Source organism: Grampus griseus (genome assembly GCF_964374135.1).
Source record: "Grampus griseus genome assembly, chromosome: 19".
NCBI classification, from domain to species: Eukaryota; Metazoa; Chordata; class Mammalia; order Artiodactyla; family Delphinidae; genus Grampus; species Grampus griseus.
The window spans coordinates 3,126,631-3,149,644 of NC_139013.1; the positions used below are offsets into that span (position 1 = coordinate 3,126,631).

General features: G+C 56.2%; 1 protein-coding gene and 1 pseudogene across 2 annotated transcripts; one reads left to right on the forward strand and one right to left on the reverse strand.

Annotated features, from left to right (window-relative positions):
• Nucleotides 1-4,489: 4,489 nt before the first annotated feature.
• Nucleotides 4,490-7,821, forward strand: LOC309836641 (vomeronasal type-1 receptor 4-like; annotated as a pseudogene). Its single transcript has 3 exons — nt 4,490-5,035; nt 7,306-7,381; nt 7,625-7,821. The product of its transcript is annotated as a vomeronasal type-1 receptor 4-like (transcript).
• Nucleotides 7,822-9,387: 1,566 nt separating this feature from the next.
• EPN1 (epsin 1) lies at nt 9,388-22,759 on the reverse strand. Its single transcript, XM_082677031.1, has 11 exons — nt 22,529-22,759; nt 19,390-19,716; nt 15,435-15,684; nt 14,062-14,186; nt 13,619-13,693; nt 12,991-13,074; nt 12,060-12,363; nt 11,592-11,702; nt 11,407-11,493; nt 10,067-10,324; nt 9,388-9,985 (listed from the first exon to the last, which is right to left on the reverse strand). The coding sequence occupies exons 2-11, from the start codon at nt 19,615-19,617 to the stop codon at nt 9,777-9,779; spliced, it is 1,731 nt and encodes a 576-aa protein (XP_082533157.1). The 5' UTR covers nt 19,618-19,716; nt 22,529-22,759; the 3' UTR covers nt 9,388-9,776.
• Nucleotides 22,760-23,014: the final 255 nt, after the last annotated feature.

Here is a 23,014-nt window from a genome sequence, read left to right on the forward strand (position 1 = left end):
AATTTGGATTCCTTTTATTTCTTGTTCTTCTCTGATTGCTGTGGCTAAAACTTCCAAAACTATGTTGAAAAATAGTGGTGAGAGTGGGCAACCTCGTCTTCTTCCTGGTCTTAGTTGAAATGGTTTCAGTTTTCACCACTGAGAATGATGTTGGCTGTGGGTTTGTCATATATGTCCTTTATTATGTTGAGGAAAGTTCCCTCTATGCCTACTTTCTGGAGGGTTTTTATCATAAATGGGTGTTGACTTTTGTCGAAAGCTTTTTCTGCATCTATTGAGATGATCATATGGTTTTTCTCCTTCAATTTGTTAACATGGTTTATCACATTGATTTCTGTATATTGAAGAATCTTTGCATTCTTGTGATAAACCCCACTTGATCATGGTATATGATCCTTTTACTGTGCTGTTGGATTCTGTTTGCTAGTATTTTGTTGAGGATTTTTGCATCTGTGTTCATCAGTGATATTGGCCTGTAGTTTTCTTTCTTTGTGACATCTTTTTCTGGTTTTGGTATCAGGGTGATGGTGGCCTTGTATAATGAGTTTGGGAGTGTTCCTCCCTCTGCTATATTTTGGAAGAATTTGAGAAGGATAGGTGTTAGCTCTTCTCTAAATGTTTGATAGAATTCGCCTGTGAAGCCATCTGGTTCTGGGCTTTTGTTTGTTGGAAGACTTCGGATCACAGATTCAATTTCTGTGCTTGTGATTGGTCTGTTTATGTTTTCTATTTCTTCCTGGTTCAGTCTCAGAAGGTTGTGCTTTTCTAAGAATTTGTCCATTTCTTCTAGGCTGTCCATTTTATTGGCATAGGGTTGCTTGTAGTAATCTCTCATGATCCTTTGTATTTCTGCAGTGTCAGTTGTTACTTCTCCTTTTCATTTCTAATTCTATTGATTTGAGTCTTCTCCCTTTTTTTCTTGATGAGTCTGGCTCATGATTTATCAATTTTGTTTATCTTCTCAAAGAACCAGCTTTTAGTTTTATTGATCTTTGCTATTGTTTCCTTCATTTCTTTTTCATTTATTTCTGATCTGATCTTTATGATTTCTTTCCTTCTGTTAACTTTGGGGGTTTTTTGTTCTTCTTTCTCTAATTGCTTTAGGTGTAAGGTTAGGTTGTTTATTCGAGATGTTTCTTGTTTCTTAAGGTGAGCTTGTATTGCTATAAACTTCCCTCTTAGAACTGCTCTTGCTGCATCCCATAGGTTTTGGGTTGTCGTGTTTTCATTGTCATTTGTTTCTAGGTATTTTTTTATTTCTTCTTTGATTTTTTCAGTGATCTCTTGGTTATTTAGTAGTGTATTGTTTAGCTTCCATGTGTTTGTATTTTTTACAGAATTTTTCCTGTAATTGATATCTAGTCTCATAGCATTGTGGTCAGAAAAGATACTTGATACGATTTCAGTTTTCTTAAATTGACCAAGGCTTGATTTGTGACCCAAGTTATGATTTACCCTGGAGAATGTTCCATGAGCACTTGAGACGAAAGTGTAATCTGCTGTTTTTGGATGGAATGTCCTATAAATGTCAGTTAAGTCCATGTTGTTTAATGTATCATTTAAAGCTTGTGTTTCCTTATTTATTTTCAATTTGGATCATCTGTCCATTGGTGAAAGTGGGGTGTTAAAGTCCCCTACTATGAATGTGTTACTGTCAATTTCCCCTTTTATGGCTGTTAGCATTTGCCTTATATACTGAGGTGCTCCTATATTGGGTGCATAAATATTTACAATTGTTGTATCTTCTTCTTCTTGGATTGATCCCTTGGTCATTATGTAGTGTCCTTCATTGTCTCTTGTAACAGTCTTTGTTTTAAAGACTATTCTGTCTGATATGAGAATTGCTATTCCAGCTTTCTTTTGATTTCCATTTGCATGCAATATCTTTTTCCATCCCCTCACTTTTAGTCTGCATGTGTCCCTAGGTCTGAAGTGGGTCTCTTGTAGACAGCATATGTATGGGTCTTGTTTTTGTATCCATTCAGCCCGTCTGTCTTTTGGTTGGAGCATTTAATCCATTTACATTTAAGGTGGTTATCGATATTTATCTTCCTATTACCATTTTCTTAATTGTTTTGGGTTTGTTATTGTAAGTCTTTTCCTTCTCTTGTGTTTTCTGCCTAGAGAACTTCCTTTAGCATTTGTTGTAGAGCTGGTTTGGTGGTGATGAATTCTCTTAGCTTTTGCTTGTCTGTGAGGTTTTTAATTTCTCCGTTGAATCTGAATGAGATCCTTGCTGGCTAGAGTAATCTTGGTTGTAGGTTTTCCCCTTTCATCACTTTAAATATGTCCGGCCACTCCCTTCTGACCTGCAGAGTTTCTGCTGAAAGATCAGCTCTTAACCTTATGGGGATTCCCTTGTACATCGTTTGTTGCTTTTCCCTTGCTGCTTTTAATATTTTTTCTTTGTGTTTAATTTTTGGTAGGTTGATTAATATGTGTCTTGGCATGTTTCTCCTTGGATTTATCCTGTATGGTACTCTCTGTGCTTCCTGGAGTTGATTGACTACTCCCTTACCCATATTAGGGAAGTTTTCAACTTTAATATCTTCAAATATTTTCTCAGTCCCTTTTTTTTTTTCTCTTCTTCTTCTGGGACCTCTATAATTCAAATATTGGTGCATTTAATGTTGTCCCAGAGGTCTCTGAGATTGTCCTCAATTCTTTTCATTCTTTTTTTCTTTATTCTGCTCTGTGGTAGTTATTTCCACTATTTTATCTTCCAGGTCACTTATCCATTCTTCTGCCTCAGTTTTTCTGCTATTGATTCCTTCTGGAGAATTTTTAATTTCATTTATTGTGTTGTTCATCATTGTTTGTTTGCTCTTTAGTTCTTCTAAGTCCTTGTTAAACGTTTCTTGTATTTTCTCCATTCTAGTTCCAAGATTTTGGATCATCTTTACTGTCGTTACTCTGAATTCTTTTTCAGGTAGACTGCCTATTTCCTCTTCATTTGTTTGGTCTGATGGGTTTTTACCTTGCTCCTTCATCTGCTGTGTATTTCTCTGTCTTCTCATTTTGCTTAACTTACTGTGTTTGGGGCCTCCATTTCACAGGCTGCAGGTTCATAGTTCCCATTGTTTTTGGTGTCTGCCTCCAGTGGGTAAGCTTGGTTCAGTGGGTTGTGTAGGCTTCCTGGTGGAGGGGACTAGTGCCTGTGTTCTGGTGGATGAAGCTGGATCTTGTCTTTCTGGTGGGCAGGACCGGGTCTGGTGGTGTGTTTGGGGGTACCTGTGACCTTATTATGATTTTAGGCAGGCTGTCTACTAATGGGTGAGGTTGTGTTCCTGTCTTGCTAGTTGTTTGGCATGGAGTGTCCAGCACTGTAGCTTGCTGGTCATTGAGGGGAGCTCGGTCTTAGCGTTGAGATGGAGATCTCTGGGAGAGCTTTCACCGTTTGATATTACATGGGGCCGGGAGGTCTCTGGTGGACCAGTGTCTGGAATTCTGCTCTCCCACCTCAGAGGCTCAGGCCTGACACCCGGCCAGAGCACCAAGACCTGTTCTTTAGGAATTCTGGGGTATTTCTGTTCTTTGTTTTCTTTCTTTCAGGTATGTTTTTTTTCTCACTTAGTTGCAGTGAAATTTCCAGGAATGAAGCAATAGGCAGGTGAATGGTCTCCAATTCGAAGCCAGGCATTTGTCAAGCTCTTGCTAGTTCTTGTTTTCCTGGCTTCCCTGGAGGGAGAACCAGGAGGTGGTGCTGGGCTCTGTCCCTACTGCTTCCCCATGCAGACTGGTGCACACACGTCCTCTCTCTTGGAGGGGCAGCCTGTGAACACACGTCCCAGTCTGGGGGCATGTAGGGCCGTGGTATGGACCGTCTGTGTAGTTCTCACTCTGTCCGGTCTGCCATAGATCGGCTGCTTCACCCTCTCCTGACAGCCTCAAATGCTTCCCTTCCAGTTATGAAGGGATCTTTATAGTCCTTTCTGGAGTCCAAGGTCTTCTGCTAGTTTTCAGCTGGTGTTCTGTGAGAACTGTTGCATCTATAGATGTATTCCTGCTGCAAGTGTAGAGAGAGAGGAACTCCATGTCCACCTACTCCTCTTCCATCTTGAATCCCGAAACATTCTTGAAATATTCAGGATGATCATGAATTCTAAGAGGGGTAGAGTACGTTCTTTGTCTCCTGTCAATTATTCATGTACTCAGTACATTTTATTTAACACCTATTATGTGTCAACAGTGCTGTTGAACAAGACAGACATGGTTCCTAAGTTCATGGACCTTACATGAAGGGGGAGAACAGGACATATTGATACAAGTGAAGAGTAATAAATACAAAATAATAATGGTGAAAGTTATAACTGATGTCAGGTGTATGTTCTCCAGGTAAAGCCATTTCTCTGGAGTATGATGGTGTCTTTCTTTCTCAGGAGAAGAAAAGAGTGAGAATCCCTTCCCAATGTTGGTTATGTAAGAAGGCTGCTGATGTCAGCGCCAGCACAGCCTCCTTTCTGCTTCAGGCCACTTTGAAGCCCTCTCCATGTCTTTTCAGAAAGATGTCCTAAGAACTGCAAACCAGGCAGCTCTGAAAAACCATGTATCTTATACAGATAGCGGTTGGGTCTCCGGCCAATGTCATAATTTTCTTCCACAGCGTCTCTCCAATCTTGCTTGGCCACAAGCAGAGGCCCACCCGCATGGCTGTGGCTAATTTCCTGGTTCTTCTCTCCTCTGGGATTCCCCACAAAGTGGCAGCTTTTGTTTCAAGGAACTCCCTGTCCAGTCTTGGGTGTAAATTTGTATATTATATAAAGAGAGTGGCTCGCAGCACCACCCTGTGCTCCACCTGTATCCTGAGCACCTATCAGTCCTTCACCCTCATCCCCAGGGGAGGGGAGGGGAGTGGGTGATGCTCAGAAGTAGAGCCCCCAAGGTCAGTGGTCCTTCCTGTTGCACCTGCTGGATGCTGAGGGTCTTAATGAATATCTTTGTTTCTGTGACAGTCACTGGTCCACAGTACATGGGAAATGAAACCGACAACCAAGGGTAGTGGCTCTGTTCATCAAAGCATCGAGCTGATCTCCCTGTGCTATGCGGCTGCTTTCCACTAGCGATCTGTTTTACATTTGGTAGTGTAGATATGTCCGTGCTACTCTCTCACTTCGTCCCAGTTTACCCTTCCCCCTCCCCACGTTCTCAAGTCCATTCTCTATGTCTGCGTCTTTATTCCCGTCCTGCCCCTAGGTTCTTCAGAACCTTTTTTTTTTTTTTAGATTCCATATATACGTGTTAGCATATGGTATTTTGTTTTTCTCTGACTTACTTCACTCTATGACAGACTCTAGGTCCATCCACCTCACTACAAATAACTCAATCTTGTTTCTTTTTATGGCTGAGTAATATTCCATTGTATATGTGTGCCACATCTTTATCCATTCATCTGTCGATGGACACTTGGGTTGCTTCCATGTCCTGGCTATTGTAAATAGTGGTGCAATGAACATTGTCTCACTGCGTTTTGATTTGCACTTCCCCAATGGCTAATGATGTTGAGCATCTTTTCAAGTATTTACTGGCAGTTTATCTTTGGAAAAAATGTCTATTCAAGTCCTTGCACGTTTTTGTATGGGGTTGGTTTTTTAAATGTATTTATATTTTATTTTTGGCTGCACTGGGTCTTTGCTACTGTGCATGGGCTTTCTCTAGTTGCGGCGAGCGGGGGCTACTCTTTGTTGCGGTGCGCAGGCTTGTCATTGCGGTGGCTTCTCTTGTTGTGGAGCATGGGCTCTAGGCACCTGGGCTTCAGTAGTTGTGGCACATGGGCTTAGTTGCTCCAGTGTGGGATCCTCCCAGACCAGGGCTCAAACCCGTGTCCTCTACATTGGCAGGTGGGTTCTTAACCACTGCACCACCAGGGAAGTCCCAACCCTGGGGTTGGTTTTGTTGTTAGTTTTTCAGAGTATTTTATATATTTTGGATATTAAATCCTTTTCAGTATAAGATTCACAAATATTTTCTACCAGTCAGTAGTTTGCTGCTATGGGAGGGGTGGGGGTGGGGGGGCGCAGTTCTTTAGAGACTGGTGAGTCTGTCGCTGCAGGTGTGCCACCCAGGGAAAGGGGATATGAGTGGAGATTAAACTACATCCATCATGGTACCATTTTTAGTATTTGTCTTCTGTTTAATTCACATTCTCAAATAATCGTCATTTGCCTTTATAATGATTGAAGTTAATGAGGCTTAATCAGGTTTGCCTGCGTGATTGAAGCGAGGCGATTTGAAGTCATCAGTTGGAACATTCCGAAAGGCAACAGGGAAGCAATTCTGCCATAGTCCTATCGTGAACCTCTCCCCCATTGTTTATTCCCCTTTGAATGTGTCGGGTTAACTGCTACACGGTCCCCTCCCCCCGCCATATATGCACTAACACCAAACTGTTCCCAGCCAGGGTACAATTATCATTTTAAAATTCTCCAGGGGAAGGGGCTGCGAGGGGGTGTGTAGATGAAACTAGATCTCCTGGATGTAAACGATGGTTGAGGGCAGACACGAGTTCCCCAGCTGCGGGGGGGGGGCAAGTGATGACCCTGTTATCTACAGTTTTGTGTGCTTGAAAACGTCCATTAAAATCGTATTTTAAGGAGCAAACGTTAAATAGTATTCTTGGAAATTATAAGTGTTCGAACGGAAGTAAACTGATGTGGATGAAACAAAGAATTTGCCCTAGAAGTAGAATAAGAGCAGGAAGACACACTCAATAGGAAACGAAAGACAGCAAAAAGAACTTGCTGAAAAGCTCTTGGGAAACCTATGGTTGTCCCGGGGGCTGGGGGCCCTGTGGGCTTTCAGCTGGTATGGCTGGTGGGCACTAGAATTCCCGCAAGGTACAAGGAGCTGCTGGGAGCAAGCTTTTCCTCAGTCAGGTAGTAAATACTTTAGGCCGGAGGGTCTCTATGACACCTATTCAACGCTGCCTTTGTATGTAGAAGCTGCCCTAGAGGACGGGTGTGGCTGCATGCCAGTAAAACTCTACACAGTGAGCGTCCCTTCCCACCCTCCCACCGCAGGGCGCAGACCCCTGAATTGGGGCATCAGCTGACGTGTGTGGGTTTCACTCCCGCACAGTAAAGGTCTGGTTACACCGACTCAAAGCAGGAATGAGGGCGTTGGTTCCAGTGTGGCAGGAGACGGACGGGCGTTCTGCAGAGAGCAGACCGTTCTGAAAAGTATTTCTGCTTTAAAGGAAACGTGGGGCAAAGGCAGAGTCTGGCTGAGGCCGAGTCTGGGCCTGAACTGGAGTTTCCGTGTGAGAAAAATTAAGACGGGGTGAGACTGAAACCCTGTGAGCTTGTGCAGCGCAGGGCGGTCAGTACGGACGTGCACCTGCGTGAGAAGGGGGCATCTGCAGGGGCAGGTGAGAGGGAGGGTGCAGGTGAGTGTGGGGACGTGCTGAGGGCGTACGTGCAGACGGGCCAGGGGACCAGGGTGCCTGGGAGAGGAAGCGTGTCCAGCGCTGGCGCCCAGCGGCCCTGCGTCGCCTCCGCGCCCGCCGCCCTCGGTCTCTGGCGCCACCTGCTGGCCACAGGCCCACAAGCCGCTCCCCGACCCTAAATCAGAACAGCCCTGGGTGGGGGCTTGTCCCTTCGAACCCCTGGACACAGACGCCTGGTTGCAGGCGCACGCACAACGGCCCGGGCGGCGGGCGTGAACCACCAGGAAGGGACGAGTCACTACAGACCAAACGCTCGGGCCTACGAGGCGGGCGCCCTCAGGCGGCAGCTCCCACTGAGAGTTGGTGGCCGGAACACTCTGGAAAGCGTGATACACGAGGAGACCCAAGGTTCTGGAGCTCCTGTGTATTTCACGCTGTAAGGAATGAAAAGGAGGACGCCCGGGAGGTGATGCTGCCTCATGGGCACGTGGCTGCCCGGGTTGTGGTGGTTTCTCCTCGTTTTGACAAATAAGGAAACCACCAGAAAGACTGCAGTCTGTAACCTTTAACCCTTCCACTAGCGTAAACTGAAGTCCCACATTCCCGTCATTGCCTTCCTCTGCATTTTTTAAGAGGTGGCGGGCAGGCTCTGCGGCATCACGCCCAGTGAACACAGAGGGTCTGGCTCGTGTCTGGAGGGGGAGGGTCCTCGGGGACCCCAGGGGCTGGAACAGGAGGGCTCAGGAGCCCGAGTCAGGAGCAGGGATCAGGATGGCCCCCAAGGATGGTACCCCTGCCCTTGGCAACTGCCCCACTGCCCCCCCCGGGCCACCTCCCAACTCCCACAGTCCAGGTGGCCAGGAGCCCGCCCCCCACACCACGTAAGCCCAAGAGACACAGCACCTTGAGTCCTGAACCAACCGACTGGACCGAGTTCCCTGGGCCCCGTCCTCCTTGGGGAAGGGTGGTGGTCCCCTCTTCCATCTATCCGGACCCCACAAAGCTCCAATCACCACAGGTGCGCAGGAGGGAGCCTGACCTGACCAGTCCAGGGCCACTGATTCTAACCCCCGCCTCTGACCTGTACACTCGCTCCTGTTCTAGGACCCATCGGGGCCACCGTGCCACAGCCGTGTCTGAGGTTCCCCAGTCACCCCCCCACACCGTGGGAAGTGGGCGCCACTGGAGGCAGGTCAGTGCAGGCCAGCCTGGGCACACCCTCTGGCCCCCGGTGGTCTGCATGTACCTGTGCCCTCGCTCGCCCCATGCCAGGGCACCTCCTGGGAAAGAACAAAGGCCAGTTGGTCCCGTGGTGCCCGGCCCATGGGATGGGCCCCTGAGCCAGCTGTTAAAGGGAATCACTTCGGGAACAAACCGGGGCGGGGACCTGACCCCACGAGCCTGGAGGGAGCCCCCGTCACCCAGCTGGGACTACGGGGCCTGGACCAGGCGACGCTTGCTGCTCCTAGGGCCGACAGTGGCTTCACCCTGCCAGCTGGCCTGCAGACCCCCTGGGGCCCAGCCTAGAGAACAAACAGGCAGGAGGCACCTGTGGTCTCCGAGCTCAGCCAGCAGCAGCCGACGCGGGTCTCCAGCGGTGCCATGCTGGGCACAGGAGGATGGCTGGAGTGTGTCTGAGGTGTGTCAAGTGCGTGCCGCCTCGGTAAGGACTCCCCCGTCCTCACCGACAACTCATGAGCCCTGGGCCCCAACCTCAACGTGCTGTCCGCTGGCACAGCCCAGGGCCCCGTCAGCTCTCCAGAGGGACTCCTGACCCTCATAAGGGTGACTGTCTGGCCCTGAGTGGGCCACAGCTCCACCAGGACTCAGTGCCCCCTCCTTCCCTCAGCACAGAACCCAACGGCACCCAGAGGGTCAGGGAAATCAAGGCTTCCACGAGGCGCCAGCTCCCAACTGCCCCCGGGAGGCCCATGGGTTCGGAGCCCTGGGTGCCCCAGGTGAAGGAGTCACAGAAACCATGAATGGGAACTTGAGGGCACCGCGCCCATAAGAATTGCCATTTATTCCCGAAGTTGCCAAAATCATCACCAAGGATTCACCGAGGGGTGCATGAGGGGACGAGGAGGCTCAAACACTGATTGAGGGGCCAGTCAGGAGTTGGGAGGGAGGGAGATGGGTGGGGGGACCCCCCGCTATCCCTCCCCCTTCTAATGCCGTGGGCAGGGGTCCCCCTCCGGCCGCACCCCTCCCCATCCCCAGGTCCAGTTTCTCTCCGGGGAGGTAGGGTCGGGGATGGGGGGAGATGGTGTAGTGTGAGTGGGCCCCAGGAGGGGAAAGGACGCTGGGGTGGGGGCAGGGGTCCCCCACTTCACATGCACTCACAACACTGGTCGCCCAGGGAGCAGGAATGGGGGAAGCCCCCTCCCGCCCTGGATTATAGGAGGAAGGGATTAGTGTTGGGGGCTGGGGGTCCCTGGGGCATCATGGGGGGCAGGCCAGGGCCCCCGCCAAGGGGAGAGATGTACGTCGGCGGCGCTCCAGCGACCGGGGGCACGGGGCTGAGCCGGAGCTGGTTCAGGGTGAGTGTCGCGGGGGGTGCGGGCTGGAAGGGGTTGGTGATGGAGGGGCCAGTGGCTGGGCCTCCTGCGGGGGGAGACGACAGGGAGCGGAGTCGAGTCGGGTCTGCCGGGCGGGCCAGCACCCCTGCTCCCGGGCCACACTCACCGCTCGGCAGGAAGGGGTTGGAGGCCTTGGCTCCTGGCGGCGTGGGGCCTGGCCGGCTCACCAGCGAGTCCAGGTCTACCAGGGCAGCATTGGGCCCCAGGAACGACTCAGGGGTCTTCCGCGTGGGCGGCGTGGGCGTCGGGGCGGCTGCAGGCGGGGGGCTCCCCACAGCTTCGGCCAGAGAGCCCCCGACCCCACTCATGTCGAAGGCACCGGGACTACGAGCGGGCACCTCTCCGGCGAGCAGCTCCAGCTCCCCTGGAAGGGGCCGCAGAGGGGGCTCAGGGGAGAGGCTGCCGTGGGGACCCTGAGGAGGCAGCCCCAGAGCCAAACCATGCGGGTGTGAGGTCAAGAGGCAAGGCCGGGAGGACCACCCTCTGACAGCCTCCAGGTCAGGGACCGACCCCAGCAGGTGACAGCAGAATAGCACCGCTTTCGGGACGCTCACACGACGGGTCACGACTGCCCCGAGGGGACGCGCGGGGGGAGTGGCAGGTGCCCACCGTCCCAGGAGACTGGGTGATGTGCCGTTAGCGAGAGGCCTGATTTTTTGTTTCTTAAGATTTAAGAACCCCGTCTGATACTGAAAGACAGGCACACATGTAGCTGAAGAGAAGCCTGGAAGGGTGAGACCTGCAGAAGACTGGATGGCAACCTACAGTCAGCTTGGGGTGGGGGAGGCACTAGTGCCAGGCCTGCTCCCTCCACAAAGCCTGCTGCACTCGAAGACGCAGAAAAACCAAGGGACCAGAGGAATGTTACCCAGGGCGGGGAGGTGGGCACTATGAAGAGAGCCCCCAACACCACACAGACTCGGGGTCTCACCTCAAGGACAAGCCCAGGGACAACCTGCAGACACAAAGGCCAGCCCGGACTCTGGCCGGAAGACAGGCGCTCGGACCTCCAGGAAGAGGGGCGCACAAACACCCCTGCCCCAGGACGCCGGTGGGCAGGTGAGGAAAGGCGTGCAGTCCCCAGAGGGAGGGGCAGCCATCAGGCCAGTCCAGGTGCCACACCGCCCGGAGGCCCCCGGAGTCTGCACTGCACTCCAAGGAACATTCCGGGGTGACAGCAGCATTTGGGGAAATTGGAGAAAGGGAATTCTCTGTACGATTCTTGCACCTCTTCTCTAAGTCTGACGTTATTTGAAAACAAAGTAAGAAGTTCCTCTTTACGATGGGTGAACGACCAGCTCCACCTCAGTCACGCTGTTACAAGAGCCCTGGGGGAGCCCTGGGGGCCGGGCCCACCTGGGGGCTGCAGCCGTCCTGCTGTGTCTCAACCCTCAAGCAGCCGCCCAGCCTGAAGGACAGGCCTCCTGGGCTTGGGGGGACACTCACCCGTGCTGCTCCCAGAGGCTGGCAGGGCTGTGCGCAGTTGCTCGAAGTCGGAGAACTCGTCGGGCTCCGTGTCAAACCCCCCGACCGCTGTGGGGTCAGGGTGTGCCCTCAGCTTCCCCAGGGGCCCAGGCGACGCGACTCCTCCCACACTCGAGGCCCGGCCCCCCCGGGCCACCCCCCAGTACCTGCGGTGCCATTGGCGCTGGGCTTGGTACGGGACCCCCCCCAGGGGTCTGAGAAGGCCGGGGCCGGGGCCCAGGGATCGGAGCCTGGGGGTCCGCCAACTGGGGCCCCTCCTGCGTGAGGAAGAAGGCAGATGAGGGGCTGGCAGCCCACCCCACCCCCCAAAGCCAGGCAGCCTCGAGGATTCAGGCCCCTCCCCAGCTGGCCCCTCCCACCACGTCCCCACCCTCCAGCCCTGCAGCTCACACTGCCAGGCGCCCCCTTCTGGCAAAGCCCTCCTCAGCCTTGAGGCCTCCAGAAAGCCCCCGAGAGGCCCCCGGCCAGGGTGGGGTGAGGGGTCTCGTGCGTGCCTCACCCAGGCACCCCCCCCCCCCGCCTCCTACAGCCCCCACAGCCGCTGGGCACCCACCCCCCCAGGCACCCCAGGACTGCACGCCACACGCAGGGCCAGGGAGGCAGCGGGCACTCACCATCTGAGCTCCCCCACGGGTCGGGGGTAGGTCCTTCTCCAGCCACAGGGGCCGCGGTCCCACCCCAAGGGTCAACCGGGGGCCCCGTGGGGGCAGCAGGCCTCCAGGGGTCCCCGGAGGCCGGTGTAGGAGCCGGACCACCCCAGGGATCAGCAGCAGGAGGCACGGGGGGTCCCCCCCAAGGGTCCGAGGTGGGGGCCGCCGTGGGGAGGGCAGCAGCCATGGGTACTGGGCCCCCCCAGGGATCCGCGGCCTGCGGAGCAGCCGGAGCCGTGAAGACGTCAGCAAGATCCATGAGGGACGACTGCAGGGAAGAAAGAGGACAAAGAGAAAATGGGGAGTGGGGCAGACCCCGACCGAGAGAGAGAATGCCGGGGGAGACAGGACAGCCACACAGCAGGAAGGGCAGTGGGAGCCGGGTGCCAAGGTGAGGCAGACCTACCGCCAGGGGACCTCCTAGCGCCCAGAGAGGACGGGAGCGGGGGCAGACACCCAGCTGCTTGTTCCTCTGACACGCTCCACCCTGTCCACCTCCCCACCCGCCCCGGCCCTCCTCCCCCCAGCCCCTCCGTCCACTCTCCGCACAGCAGTCGGCTGGCTCTACAACACCACACACCCGCTTCCCACCCAGCCCAGGCCACTGACCAGTCCCCGACGGAGTGAGGACAAGGGCCGCAGCCGTCGCCCTCGGCCCCGCACCCGCAGCTCCCCATGCGCGTCCCAGGGGTAGCCCAGCTCGCTCTGGATGGGAGGTGCCCCTGCAGACCCTGCACACCCCTTCCCAGGGGCAGGGGAGCAGGCAGGGCAGGGCCGAGATCCTCCTGGGCTGCGTCGGACACTGATGAGGCCTCCGGCCAAGGCCGGCCTGGACACGCTATCCCGCCAGTCCGCCCGCCCACCCACCCAGGCCCGGCCCGGCGCCCACACTCACCTCCTCCTGGCCCACGGTCTCCCTCTTGCTCTCCTCGATGGCCATCTGCAGCCGCAGGTCATCCCCACGGCGGATCCGCTCCTCCTGTTCCGGCCAGAAGCAGCAGGCAGGGGAGGGGTCAGACTCTGAGCGATGGGGCTGACACTGCACTTCCCCCTACCCCACCCCCAAATGGACAGCCCCGAACCCTCCCACCCAGACAATGGCGACTGAAAATTAAAATGGGATGCGGACGATGTGTGGGATGGGGTGGGACACGGGGTCTCAGGCCGGGGCGGGGGGAACAATGACGGGAGGGTGCTGTGCAGGGGCCAGGACGGGACGGGCCGGGCTGCTCTAACGGGCTGGGGAAGCACGGGGCGCCTGACTCCGGGTGTTTTCTGCAGGGGGTGAAGGTGGTGGAGCCCTGGGGCTGTGACAGAGAGAGAGAAGAGCACCCTCACCACCCAGAGCAGCCACAAGGCATCTGCTTCACGTGCCGGGTATCCTTCCGGGGACCCATTAGACACAAGGTCCCACTGAAAACGCTGCAGCACGGATGTGTAGGGGTGGGGCCCTTCAAGGTGAGAGGAGGCGGGGACCTGGGGAGGGTCTCAGGGGAGGCTCGGGGTGGGGAGGCTGCTCTGACCTTATCGTGCTCCTCACGGCTCAAACTAAGGGCTAGCTGGAGCTGGACGTCATCCTCGGGGCCGCAGGACGGGGGCTGGGGGAGAGAGAGTGTGAGGGGCTGGGGGAGACAGGTGGGGCCCAGAGGCAGGGAGAGAGAGACGAGCACACACAAGGATGGAGACAGAAAGCCAGGCTCGGGCAGAGCAAGAGACACACACACAGACGTAGTCCCCGAACTGGTGAAGAACAGCAAAGAGACAAGCCTGGGGTGTGGGTGGGAGCCAGGCTGGGCAGGGCCAGGAAGGCCAAGCACCCAGAGAGGAAAGGGAGCGGGGAAAGACGGGGCAGAGGGCGAGCAGAGGAGGGAGACCGGGAGAGGAGGGGCAGGCAGAGGCTGAGGGCGAGGCGTGGAGACGGACGGCAGAACGGCGGGCAGCCCCGCGCCCTGTGGCCAGGCCGTACCTGGTCGGCCTCCTCCTTGCTCATGGCCAGGGCCAGCTGGAGCTGCAGCTCCTCCTCCCCGCTGCTCTGCGGCCAGGCCTGCTCTGCCTCGGGCGGGGGCCCCGAGCCCACGGCTGCGGAGGAGGCTGAGGGGACACACACGCTGAGGCCCAGATGGAAGAGGGGAACCCACGGCCCAGGCAACCAGGCTGGCAGAGTCTGAAACCCCCCACCTCCCCTCGGGCCTAGCCTCCCTCCCCCAAGATCCCCAGTGGGACCCAGACCCCAGGCTCCATGGTCAGGGAGGGGGTGTGGTGTGCATGCAAACCCACGGAGGGGTGCGGCGGCCCCACCTGCAGGAAGGACAGGGTTAAAGGACAGCCCTGATGGCCCAAAACAAAAGTCTGCTGATAAAGAGGGAGGGCCCTGGGGAACCTCTGAGCCCGTGAGCTAAGTTCCCGCACCGGGTCAGAGATGCCTTGTGGCCTGTCTCGGGGCCCCATCTCAGGCCCCAGGGGGACGGAGGGCCTTCCTCCCTGGTCCCCAGGTGGGAAAGCTCCCAACAGCCCCCAGTGGGGAGCCTGGAGCCTCGGTCTCCAGGGCTAGGGCCAGCGGCTGGATGCCGGGGGAGGAGCGGCCTGCACACCTGGCCCCTGGCCCCATCCCGGGACAAGGGGGACAAGGGGCAAATGAGGAAAGGATGGAGAGAAGACATGGGCCCAGGCTCGCTCCTGCCGGCCAGGGAGCGCTCGCCATCACACGTTGCCTCTCCATCCTGACCACCTACCAAGACACCACCTCCATCAACCTGGAAACTGCTTGGGCCTCCTACACGGTCCCGCCTCCCCAGCCCACCCCCACCCCGGTCCGAGAGCTGCCAGGTAGAGCTGCCAGGCCCACCTCTCGGCATGACTCCCATCTCTACCCTTCCCGCTTCAAACGCACAGACGGCTTCCACCCGCGCTCACGACACCACTTGGGGAATGTTTCTACCTTCGACACCCACCCAGTCCCAGCATAAAAGGCCCTTCCCAGGAGCACTCAGAATCCTGCACACCCATATATAAAACTGAAAGCTTCCCGACACAACTGGACCTCCCATCGTGGAGGACGCCCTTTCTATCTCCTCTACGTCACCTCTTGTCCTCCTAATCGCTGGTCGCCACCCAGCACCTACACTTCCTCCAACTCCAGCCGAGTCCCGCTCGCCACCGCTCTGGCCCTCCTCCGTCCTGTGCAGCCACCTAGGGCCTCAGCCCCCTGCCCTCTGCCTGAGCACAGCTCCGGCGGTGGCAGCAACCTCCTCCGGACCGCGCACTCCCTCTCGGGCACAGGCCGCCCCCAGACAGACCAGAGGGGGCACGCAGGGGATGGGCCCGGACACCCTGGCTCACCCGTGGCGGTCTGCGCCAGCTTCTCCTTGGTCTTGAGCGCGTGGGCACGCTCCTCCCGCAGCCGGTCCTCATCGCGCAGCAGGGCCACCAGCTGCTTGGCCTTCTCGCGCACGTTCACACCCTGGTCCTTGCCGTCACGGTCCACGTACTGGAAGTCCTTCAGCGTCTGCACGGCGTACATGTTCTCCTTGCACTGCTGCGACACGCGCTCCGAGCCCGTCTTGATGAGGTACTCCATCAGCGTCATGGCCTGCAGGGGGGGACGCACTGTCACCCGAGGCCCAGCTCACCCACACCCTCTGCAGCACGAGCTGCCACCGGGATGGACCTTGAAAACACCACGCGGGGTGGCCGAAGCCAGGCCCCAAAGAGCAGAGTGTGCGAGAGTCCATTCACAGGAGATGTCTGGGCGGGCAAACCCACAAAGTGTGCCCGGGGACTTGGGGGTGACTCTCAGTGGGATAGGGAGATCCCCCCTTCTGTCTAGGGGGACGAAAATATTCTGGACCTAGGTGGGGTGATGGCTGCACAACACCGTGAATGTGCTTAACGCCACCAAGCTGTGCACTTTGAAAGGGTGAATCGTGTTACGTGACACCGGGAAAGGGGAGACGGCCGGTGCATCACCGCGGCCCACGTGGGGATCGCCAAGCGATCGGTGCAGACCCTGCTCTGTTCATTAAAACGAAGATCTAAGGTCACACGGCCGGAAGGCAGCTTGTGAGGTCCCGCTCAGGGTGCCCAGTGCACGACACATCCGCCCGCTTTCTCTAGCACCCTGTGAGTCTGGAAAGTGTCACCCCACGCATAAAGTTTCACACCGCCCGGGCACAATCTGAAGACAATGGCGGAGGAGGGAGACGCCGTGCCGGCAGGGCCCGTCCAGGCTTGGGCACCCCGAGGGAGGACCACGTGGGCAGGGAAGAGGGAACACCCTTTGGGATTTTCTGCATTTTACGACATGGGAACAAATCCCTTTTCAGCAAGGTTTAATAGGAAATACTCCCCCACTCCTCACCCCAGGCAAGGCCTTTGTGGTCTGAAGAGCCTGGAATCCAGGCAGTCTGGGGAGTGAGGTGAGGGGTCCTGGCCCCTTTCAGGCTCTGTGGGAGGCCATGGCCACTGTCCTCAGGAAAAGGGAACACCTTAGATTTTGCAGGTGACACCAGGGGCCTCCCAGAGTTCCCAGATCCACCCAGGGCTCCTAGGTCTAGAGCAGAACAAAACAGAGAGGGAGGGCCAGGCCACCCCGGGGAAGCCGTCTGAACCACAGCGGAACAGCGGAATCCGCCAGGGTCACATCTCCTCAGCCTTCCCAGGGAGCCTGACCTGTACCTGGCATGGGTCCTGAAGGTGTGTTGACACTATTCACCTCTGTAATTAGAGATTAGTCTTTAACTGACTGAGAAATGTTTACGCCTTAGAGGAGAACCGAAAGAAGTAAAAAGCACATCCGCGTGTGGAAGGCAGGTTCCAGAACCCCTGGGCCAGCGGTGCTTTGGAATTCAGAATTTTCACGAGTTCGCGCCAAAAAGACTGCACACACCACGTGTAACGGAAGTCCCCCAGAGGAGGGTGACACCACGGTCGCACTCTGTGGGACCCTCAAATGCCAGGTAGACCACCTCACCACAGTCCAGGCGGGGCCTTGGTGCCAAATGCCTTTTGAAAACTTTCGTTTTCAGAGCTCTGGGGACTTCGGAATTGCAGTTTAAAGACTGCGAACATGGAAATAACCCAAACACCCCACGGGGGGCAATACACACGTATGAGTCGTGGCGTGTTCATATGACAGGAGCCCCACACACACAGCCGCGTACGTGAACGAGTGGCTGCTCCACACGTCAACCCCCCAGACGTGACGGCGAACAAAGACTAAAGACAGCAGGCACCAAGGCTCACAGGCCACAGGACTCCACGCCTGGAACAATCTCAGCAGACAGAAGGCCGGGCACGGTGCCTCCTGGGAACACATACTCTATCTCCACCTGGGAAGTGGCTACAAAGCGGTGCACACACCTAAGAGCCAGCTGGGCTGTGCACTCAGAACATGCGCCTCGATGGAAAACATCACGGGTTTCCAAAACAGCCTGGTCCAGGATGTCCCGGGCCGTCAGAATGCGAGCATCCGCTTAAACAGGGGTCAGCAAGCTTTCTCTGTAAAGGGCCGGGTGATAAACCCGCCAGCATTTCAGGCCGTGCACTCCCGGTCCTGAGAGCTCAGCCCTGCACCAGGCCACGTGTGATAAAGCTTTACTTACAAACATAGGCGCAGGGCCAGGTGTGACGCGTGGGCTGTAGTTTACTGACCCCTGCTTTCAGAAATAAAGACTGAGACCCTGCACTCCTCAGCGAAGTCAGGTGACACAGCCCGGAGTCAAGAGGGTGGGCTCAGGGACGGCCCTCTCCGCCCCACCACAGCGAGGGCGGGCCTGAACCTCTGCATCTCAGTTCCCCCACCTAGAAGAAGTACCTCTGCTGCTCTCCGCCCACAGGCACCGGTCACAAAGAACCTGCCACCTGTGGCCTCTCAGGACTCACCTCCCCTCGCACACCTGGCCCGGGCCCCTCCCCACCCAGCTTCTGCCCCTCCCCCCAACCTCACACAAAGGCTCCCCAGCTCCCCCTGCCCTTTCCCTTCACAAGAAATGACTCAATCAAATCCAAGACCAAGACCCAAGCGTGGCTTGTAGGGAGGGGCGTGGAAAGGAGCCAGAGCAAACGGACCTCAGATCCCGGCTGGAACATAAGCAGCGCCACCTCTCCAGGCCTCAGGCTCCTCGTCCTGGAACCCACCAGGGACCCACCCCAGCCTCTGGAGGACAGACATGCCCCCGGTCCACATCCACGAGACGAGGGGCCTCACCCACCTTGCCCACCGCCACATACAGAGCAGGCCCTCAACTGCCATTTTACCGAAAGAACAGCGACAGAAGGACTCACCAACACCCCTGGGCCCCAGGAGTCGGACTCTCCCACAGAGGGATGTCCCGGGACTGGCCTGAGGCCGCAGTGCTGGGGGAGGGGCCTCGCCACCTGCCCCAGCCCAGGCCCTTTACCACTTCTTGACCCACCTTGGGACGCCAGGCCCCAGGTCCCCAGAACAGCAGTCAAACGAGAAACCCACCCACTGAGCGCTGCCTGCAACTGAGTTCCCTTTACCCAAAGCCTGTGGTCTGTCCTTCTGTCTGTTTATTGGATCGGGGCGTGTGCGTGTATCACTGGGGGCACTTTAGCCACATTTATCAAAATGGCACAGGCACATGCCCAGAAATTCCAGTTCTGGAAAATGGCAAACATACACGGACATTCATGGCTGTCTTGTTTGTAAAAGCAGAACACTGCAAACAACTTAAAATTCCAGCACCAGGTAGCTGGCTACGTCAATTATGATCAACCCAGACAGTAGACAGGAAATTGTTTAAAAAAAAGAAAGAGTGACAAGTCTTTGTTGTCCTGATGAGAAACGATCCCTAACACGTATGCCTGTTTTCCTTTTTAAAAGTAGGGTATGACTTCCACACGGTAAAATTCACCCTTCCTTTCACGTTGCTTTGCGCTCTGGTAACTGCATACAGCCACAGGACCACCGCTGCAACGAAGATACAGAACCAGTCCGTGGCCCCCAAAACTGCCCGGAGCTGCCCACCTGCCTGGACTTCCACGCACAGATCATCAGAGAGGACAGAAGCTGGGGACACAGCCGCCTCTGAGGGAGGGGTGGACACTGGGCACCCACTTAGGCCTTCTAAGTGGATCAGTCTTGAGAATGTGCCACTTCTTCAAAAACCACAAGGCCCAAAATTCTTTGTTGCCTTCACTGAACAAGAGAGAAATTTACATAAATTACGTAAAGACACCGAACTCCAGCTCCTCTTGGAAAACAGGAAGGCAGCCCAACTCTGGACGCCCCTTGGTGGGCATGCCCCCACCCAGCTCTGCACCCTGCACTGACCTTGTAGACGTGCCGCCAGTTCTTGCCGTGGTCGTTGAGCCGCTTCCAGATCATGCTCATGATCTCCGAGAAGGCGACGACGTTGTAGGTGAGGTCAGCAATCTCAGACATGAGGGAGCTGGACGGGCCCCAGGGGTCGTTGCTCGTGGCCTCCCGAACCTTGATCTCAGCCTCCGAGTAGTTGTGGACGATGTTCTTCATCTGGCGCCGCAGTGAGGAGGTCGACATGGTGGCTGGCGGTGGGGAGGGGGGCAGGCCCCCCGGGGTGTGCAGAGACGGGGCGGCAGGAGGAGGGAGGCCGCGGCAGGGACTGGCAGGTCACCGCATCTGGGGAAAGGAGAGGACCTTTGGGAACACAACCGGGATCTGCGGCCACCCGGCTCCCCGCTGCCTGCGGGGTGGAGGACCAGGTCCCCACTGTGGCCTGCGAGGCTCTGGCCCTGGTTAACCTCTACCTTAGTCACCCCATCCACCTTTCAGTTCCTCAGTCGTGCCCAGATCCTTCCTGCCAGGGCCCGGCTCAGCGAGGCAGAGCGTGCAGCGGCAGGCCACAGGCCTGAAGGAGGCGCGCCCCAGCCAACACTTCCTAGCCTGGCACCTCCCGCACCGCAGTGTTCTCCTCTGCGAGATGGGGCTTCATTCGGAGTCCAGAAAACTGGAGGGAGGCTGCTGCACAGGAAACGCGCTATCCACGTGGGTGGTGTCATGAGACAGTCCCCCTCACGAGGTCCTCGCACCCACCCGCGGGCTCCGCTGGAACACCCCACCCCGACACCACAGCCACCATTCCCCAGGGGGCCTCGTCGGTAGGCTCACTCGCCCTGGTGATTTTCTACTCGTTTGTCTGACTCTGTGGCTGAGGCCGCCCTGAGAGCCCCATGGGGCCAGAGACCACGTTTGTCTGGACGTGGCTTTTCCCATCAGAGGAGCTGACCCGGAAGAGCCATTCAATAAACCGTGCAGGAAGGAAGGGAAGGAGGGAGGGCAGGAAAGACCTCTGGAGCAGGAGTGAGGGGGGCAGAATCCCCTGCAGAAACAAGGACACACAGGGAGGAGGCCGACAAAGGGAGCAGAGATAGACAGGAGGGGGTATGCCAGGGGGACGAGGTGTCCCAACGCGGAGGAGAGATAAGGAACAAGCCCGCTGGCTAGGCCCCAGCTTCGTGCCAGGCACTCCTGGAGCACGAGACATCCATTATCTCATTTAACACTGCGGGCGGGGTTCTAACAGCTGAGGAAGCAGAGGCTCACGTAGGTGAAACAACCCAGCCAAGGTCACACACTAGGCATGGCGGCACAGACTCCACCCCAGGCCACCCTGGGCTCCAGGACATACACTTTTAAGTTAACCTGTGCCGAGAGGAGAGTGATGGGAAAGAAACAGAAAAGAGGAGAAGAGGATCAGGCCAGTGAGGCCCATCACAGCAAGCACTCACTCAGTCCTTGCCCGGTGCCAGGCGTGCTCTTGAGTGCCTTACACACGGTAACTCCGGTCATCCCTATGGCGCCGTGATTCACAAACACCTCACAGGGGAGGAACCCAAGGCACAGGCCTCACCTCCGGAGCAGCCCGGTTGCAGAGCAGGCTCTGACCACACCGTCCACAACCTTTCCAGCATGCTAGCCACAGGCAGAGACCTACGGAGATCTCCTACAACCTGAGTCCCAGGGGAGGCAGCTGGCCCCTGTCTTGAACACAGGAAAGCAGGCACTTGGGAGACAGATGTGAACAGCTGAAAAGGGATGGCCAGGGTGCCAAGACGGACTCAGCCAGACACACTAAGACGAAGAGCTAATTTGACAACTAACAGTAGAAGACTGAAAGGAAAGGGAAAGAGAGAGAAGAAAAAGAGGCACAGAGAAAGCTGGGCAGACAAAAACACGAGAAACAGATAAAGAAACATGGGAAAAGAGTGAGGCAGGCGGGCAACGAGAAAAGACGGAGACCCTGAAACGCAAAGAGGCAGTAACCTGGGACAGGGAAATAAGAGACAGGAAAAATGGAGAAGAGCACGAAATCTGGGTCCAAATTCTGGCCTCCCTGAGATTCAGTTTGCTCAACTCTGAAATGAAGGAAAAGATTCCACCCGGCAGAACTGTTGATTAAATACAATGGATACATAAAGTTCTCGGCACTGCGCCCCGTGGGTAGTAGTTCAATAACGTTGGCTACTATTATTGTCAGAGAAAAAACAGAACTATTTCCAAAAGGATGGCCATCAGAAAATGTGCTATCTTAACACCGTGTATTTATATTAACGGGCATTAGAAGATACATTCAACCTTCACAGCAAAACTAAAACTTCACAGATACTGCTTAAAACAAGACTACGTTTTTCAAAATTGCTTAGCCCAAAGAGAATTACTAGATCGAATAAAACACAAATCATACGGCAAAATTCTCCAAAGGGTAGTCAGATATCAAACGATGTCAAACGTCATCTGTGTGGAACAAAAAAATCTACAAATAATAATGGAAACCAGAGCTGCCAGCAGTTAACTACACACTTACTACGCGCCAGGATGAGGCACTTAAAAGCATCACCTCCGTTATTAGGCAAAGCTGCCCTATTACGCAGGAAACATAAACACACTAATTTTAAAAACCAGGAAACTAAGGTTTGGTGATAAATCACCTGACAAATCTTACAGGCTCGCAAAAAGTGGACCTCTGATTCCAGAGCCGGGTTCTTCACCAAAACTAACTCAAGAACCTGGGGGAAGGGGCAGACCCTAGACCAAGCGACAGACCCGCGGAGAGGGACTCGGGCTTGGAGGACACGGGTACCAGAACAAAAATGAGATGGGAAGACGGCGGGGAGAGATGCACAGAGACTAGAGACACCTGGCGAACGGAGACACCAACATTAATCCTGACCCTCAGACGCCGAAACGTGACAGAAAGGCAGAACGAGACCGGAACAGACACACGGAGACAAATGCTTTGCAAAAACGCCGAAACAGACACGGACATGAGCACAAGCGAGGCCCGCGGGAGGCAGCGGCACTGACACACAGACACAGGCAGACGCAGGAGAGACGAAGAGCCGCGGGCGGCCCAGGCCGGCCAGGAGCAGACACACGAAGGCCACGGAGACGCCCGAGCGCGCCCGCCCGCCGCGCCCCGGCCCGCGCTCACCTCGGCCCCCTCACGCCGCGCTCCAGGGGGTCATGGCGGGCAGCCCCCTGCCCCCGCTCGGCCTCGGTGTCGCGGGGCGCGCGCCGAGCCGCGAGCGGCGGACGCGGAGCCGCGCTTAGGCGCACGCGCGGACGCACGGAGGGCCGCACGCCGACGGCCCCGCCGCCCCGGCGGGGCGCGGAGAACCGGGCGGGGGAGGGGAGCCGCCGAGCGGACGGGAAGCAACCAAAGGAGGCGACGGACCGGAACCGGAAGTGGCCGCGCGACCCGCCCAGCCGCCCCGTCTGCGGCGAGCCTGCGCAGTGGCTACTTCCGAGGACACGCTCTCCCGCGTGCCGTCACTTCCGGCGCGCGGGAGCCGTCGCCAAGAGCCACTTGCCTCATTTCCACCCGCCTCCGCGAAACCCCGGGTACGCGCACGGAGAGGCGGGGCGCAGCGAGGGGTCGGCCAGCGAGCTCGGCCGAAGGCGAAGAGACCACGTCGTC

Excerpts from the sequence above, each read along its gene's own strand:
- EPN1 (XM_082677031.1), bottom strand. The coding sequence starts at position 19,617 with ATGTCGACCTCCTCACTGCGGCGCCAGATGAAGAACATCGTCCACAAC. Across the intron at positions 11,494-11,591 it reads CAGCGCCAATGGCACCGCAG|CGGTCGGGGGGTTTGACACG; the intron begins GTACTGGGGGGT and ends CTGACCCCACAG. Across the intron at positions 9,986-10,066 it reads CAACCCCTTCCTGCCGAGCG|GAGGCCCAGCCACTGGCCCC; the intron begins GTGAGTGTGGCC and ends CTCCCCCCGCAG.